General features: G+C 51.1%; 1 protein-coding gene across 1 annotated transcript; it reads left to right on the top strand.

The window, feature by feature from the left end:
* Positions 1-1,088: 1,088 nt before the first annotated feature.
* Positions 1,089-4,288, top strand: LOC116360714 (dachshund homolog 2; the record flags this gene model as incomplete). The annotated part of the gene is made up of 3 exons (XM_031815689.1): positions 1,089-1,671; positions 2,409-2,581; positions 4,153-4,288. Coding segments are annotated over exons 1-3 (601 nt in total), but the record flags the coding sequence as incomplete, so codon positions are not given.
* Between the last annotated feature and the right edge of the window lie 433 nt (positions 4,289-4,721).

Raw genomic sequence — 4,721 nt, 5'->3', positions numbered from 1 at the left:
ACTTGGCAGGGTCTCTGGCTAATTACGCCTCTAGCCAACGCTGGGGGAGCCCTTGGATGCAGCCCAAATGGGCCATCAGCACCATTGCTGGGGACTTTTTAGCACCCCCGCCCTCTGATATACTGCACCGACGGGAACTTCAAGTCCGAGCCGAATTGCCACTGAAGTGGTCCGGTCACCAAGGTCAAACGGTTGAGTCATTGGACCTCCAGTAAAAGTTAGAGGCTGCCGCTGCGTTAGGAGGGAGGAGCTCCGGGCGAACCGCTCCCAGTAGACCTGTACTGAGGGATAGGCTCTCCTGAGACCTGCTCTCCTCTGTGCCCTTCAGGCCCCATTCTCTCCAAAGCGCCTGGAACGGAGGGGATTTTTGAAGACATTCATCGCTAAGCCTTTATTGGGTCTTTCAGTGCTCTCGTCTTTTTGTTTGAAAGGTCTCATCCTTTCCAGGATTACTTGGCGGTCTTATAACTTCTCCAGGGCCGCTTAAGAATATCGGATAGCACTTAGAAGAAGTGTGTACCCGATGGAGCCTTTCATAACTAGAGCTGTTACCCTACTTGTTTTCATCTGTCCTCCCAGACATATCCCTCTCGTTGTCCTTTTGTTTCATTCCCGATACATTCGAATACACACTGCTCTCCCAATATCCCTTTTTGTCTTTGACGGTCGTGGACCACAACACACTCGTGCTCAAACCTACTTGCAGGCTTGGACAATGCTCTCTCTTCAAATACACACACTCTTGCGAAGGGACCCTGAGCCTCAGGTGTTGGACTCAGCCATTGGTTTAACCGTTTTGTTTTTTTCCTTCTTTCTTTTTCTTCTCTCATTCAAATGGGTCCCCGCTGAAAAGCAGGGGGATCCTACAGAGGAAGAATTTAATTCGCATTATTATTAGAAGAATCACTCACTGCAATCTGTTGCAAAAACACCATCTGGCATTTCACTCGGAGGACTTCAGTTGCTTATTAAGCAGAATTGAACAATGATTTCGACTCCTCTCGCGTTTGCTTCCTCCCCCCCACCCCCACCCTCCCTTCCGTAACTCTACTTAGGTCTTTTTATGGTTCCTCAACACTGGGCTTCCATTACATTTCATTTTATTGATTTATTTATGTATATGAGACACTCAGCCGCGAATAGCGTTGACTGGAACGTGTTAACCCTTTAAGGGCCCCGAGCTGGGATTTGACAGGAAATAGGTGATTTCCTGTGCCACGTTCTGCCTCGTTCTAATGGATGGCCTGCCTGCCTGTAGTGATCACTGCAATAGCGCCCAACGCTACTCTACACGGCCGTACAGTACCATATCTCAGCTGTAACCCAGCCTGAATGTGGACCTCACAGGGACCTACAGTGGTCATTTAAAGGCTGTTTACATGGTCTTCACAAGGCAGGGCTGTGCTTTCACAGGCCACCCTAGTCTCATGCCATTGGGATGTGTGCTGCTGGGCTGTTGTGTAGGCGGGCACCTCCTGCTCACCTCCCTCCGCTTGTCTCCCCTGTATGTGTTCCCAGGTGGCAGCGAGTCCTCCTGGGACAAAGAGAAGCTCCAGTCTCCCCCCTCCTCCGGCGCTGCCCACGGCCTCGGTCACGCAGGCCTGTCAGGGCAGCACGGCCTGTCCAGCTCCCACCTCAGCTCTCTGCAGCAGAACCACCTACTGGCCAACCGTGAGTCAGACGCCTGCACACACTCATCCTGCCTCCTTCCCCTTTCCCCACACGTCTCCCTCAGTCTGTCACCAACTCTGTATGGTCGTCTGTCTGTGCTATGGTTTTAAGCGATACAAACGTATCTAATAAAGTGTATAGTGTGCTGTGTAGGAAAAGGTTAAACATCCATCCATCTCTCTCTCATCTCTCTCTATATATATATATTTCTCTCTCCCCCTTCTTTCTCTCTCTCTCTCTCTCTCTTTTCTGTCTCTCTCTTTCTCTCCCCCCCCTCTCGCTCCCGCTCCCCCCCCTCTCTCTCTCTCTCTCTCCTCTCTCTTCCTCTCCCCTCTCTCTCTCTCTCTCTCTCTCTCTCCTCCCCTCTCTTCTCTCGCTTTCTCGCCCCCCCCCTCTCTTCTCCTCCCCTCTCTCTCTCTCTTTCTCTCTCTCTCTCTCTCTCTCTCTCTCTTCTCTCTCTCTCTCTCTCTCTCTCCCTCCCCCTCTCTCTCTCTCTCTCTCTCTCTCTCTCCTCCCCTCTTCCTCTCTCTCTTTCTCTCCCCCCCCCCTCTCTCTTCTCCTCCCCTCTCTCTCTCCTCTTTCTCCTCTCTCTCCCCCCCCCCCCCCCCCCCCCCCCCCCTCCCCCCCCCCCCCCCCCCCCCCCCCCCCCCCCCCCCCCCCCCCCCCCCCCCCCCCCCCCCCTCTCTCTCTTTCTCTCTCTATCTCTCTCACAACTCTGTCTCTTCTCTCTCCTGCAGGACTGGACCTTCCATTCATGATGATGCCCCACCCCCTGCTGCCCGTCAGCCTGCCGCCTGCCTCTGTTGCCATGGCAATGAACCAGATGAACCACCTGAACACCATCGCAAACATGGCCGCTGCAGCTCAGATGCACAGCCCCTTGTCCAGAGCAGGAGCGTCTGTCATCAAGGTAAGACAAAAGAGACACACACACACACGTTCACAGTTCATACCATGTGAATGTATTTCAACACTGCTCACTACACCACTAGTGATATGAGAACCGAATGTGCAGAAAGGGAGAGACATTCATCCCGTTTAAAATGCATGTTAGGCTGTGGCTACAATAACAGCACTGTTGACGAGGGGTGGAATTCAGCTCTAGAGGCCAGTAATGAGTAGAATTCCACGTTGGAAAGCATGTTAATATCGACATAAGAAAACAGAGGGCTTTTATGTCATTAGTATGCAATCCTCATGGATGTATTTAGAGATCTGTAGATATGGTTGAGTATACTGAGTAGATTCTTTCCTTCCGTCTCCCCACATGAGGCCAGAACAGAGAGGATGGGTAAATGTGTCCTACACAGGGGGTTGGCAGACTGCTACGGGAATGTGTGTGTGTGTGTGTATCGCTGAGACTCATGGCTCGTGTCAGAGACAGCCAGGGGCTTAGAGAACAGGCAAGGGATATATCACACACACAGATACACACAGATAGACAGACACACACAACCACACAAAAATCTGTTATGTTCCCATAATGCCTTTAGAATCCATACTTTCATTTCCTGTTGCTATTTTCCAGCATCAGGTTGATCGATTGACCGAATTCCTTTTGCGTTTGATCAGACACTCACACGTTTCATACTTCGTACACAGACAATGTTTCCACCAATTTGCCTGATTATTTGTACCTGGTTTTCACCTGAAAGGAGTAGAGGGAAAAACATTGCAAATTAAAAGCTAACGAAACACCTCGTCACGAGTCCTGTGTTTTTTCCCAGACTCTGTAACCAAAATACAGGTATGACGTTTGTGTGTACGTTTCCCTGCTTTACTGCAGGTCAATTCATGGACACTTCCATTGTTTGATTCCTCCCTAATTTGAAATGCCAACAGCCCACCATGGTGTACTGACACTAACCCATAACTCCCAATTTGCCAGTTACCCACTGATATGTATAAAAAGGGGTCTACCTGCAAGAAAGTGGTATATAAGGGTCTGTTGAAAGGGGGTCATATATATATATTTTTTTTACGGGTAATATGCCACATCTTCTGTCTGAAATGGGTGACACTGCTTAGCTCACCCATCAAGACAGACACAGCACCCTCTCCCTAGTGACCTGCTCCAGACAGGCATGTTGGGGTGTATTTTTAGTGTCCCGCACACAAAGTGAGAGGAGGGGTGTGTTTTTGGCGAGGTGGCGAGGGCAGAGGGCCCCCGTCATACCGTAGATCTGCTCTATTTAAATAGTGCCACCCGGTTCGCAGATGGCAGAGGGAGAGAGCAGCGTCTGGTGCTGTTTACTTTCCCAGCATCCCCTTCACCCCGGCCTGTTTGCCTTACCCTACCTATATAGATATCAGCGAGGAAAGGGCTTTATCTCCCTGTCTGACGTTAAGAGTTTTAGGGATGAGAGGCCAGTAGATCTGACACACAGGTGTTGTAGCTAGCTAAGTGTGTGTGTTTATATGTGTGTGTGTGGCTCTGCAGAATTAACTTTTTACCAGTCTGACCCTCGGTCTCTGTGGCAGGAGTGTGTCCAGGACAGCCCCTCTCCGGCGCCCTCCATGGAGGAAGGTCCTCGCCCGGGCTCCCAGCCCTCCTCACACCCCAGCAGCAGTGCCTCCAGCTCCCCAGCCCCACACCAACACACCCCAGACCGCCTGGGTGAGACCCAAGCACATTTTTCTTTCTCTGCCTGTCTCTGTGTCTGTCTGTTCTCTTCGTCTCTCTCCATGTCTCTGTCTCTCTGAGTCTGTCTGTGTCTCTGCGTCTCTCTCCATGTCTCTGTCTCACTGAGTCTGTCTGTGTCTCTGCGTCTCTCTCCATGTCTCTGTCTCTCTGAGTCTGTCTGTGTCTCTGCGTCTCTCTCCATGTCTCTGTCTCTCTGAGTCTGTCTGTGTCTCTGCGTCTCTCTCCATGTCTCTGTCTCTCTGAGTCTGTCTGTGTCTCTGCGTCTCTCTCCATGTCTCTGTCTCTCTGAGTCTGTCTGTGTCTCTGCGTCTCTCTCCATGTCTCTGTCTCTCTGAGTCTGTCTGTGTCTCTGCGTCTCTCTCCATGTCTCTGTCTCTCTGAGTCTGTCTGTGTCTCTGCGTCTCTC

This window comes from Oncorhynchus kisutch, unplaced genomic scaffold, assembly GCF_002021735.2.
Source record: "Oncorhynchus kisutch isolate 150728-3 unplaced genomic scaffold, Okis_V2 scaffold291, whole genome shotgun sequence".
Classification (NCBI taxonomy): domain Eukaryota; kingdom Metazoa; phylum Chordata; class Actinopteri; order Salmoniformes; family Salmonidae; genus Oncorhynchus; species Oncorhynchus kisutch.
Note: the sequence above shows the minus strand (reverse complement) of the source record. Positions and strands in the feature narration are given on the sequence as shown.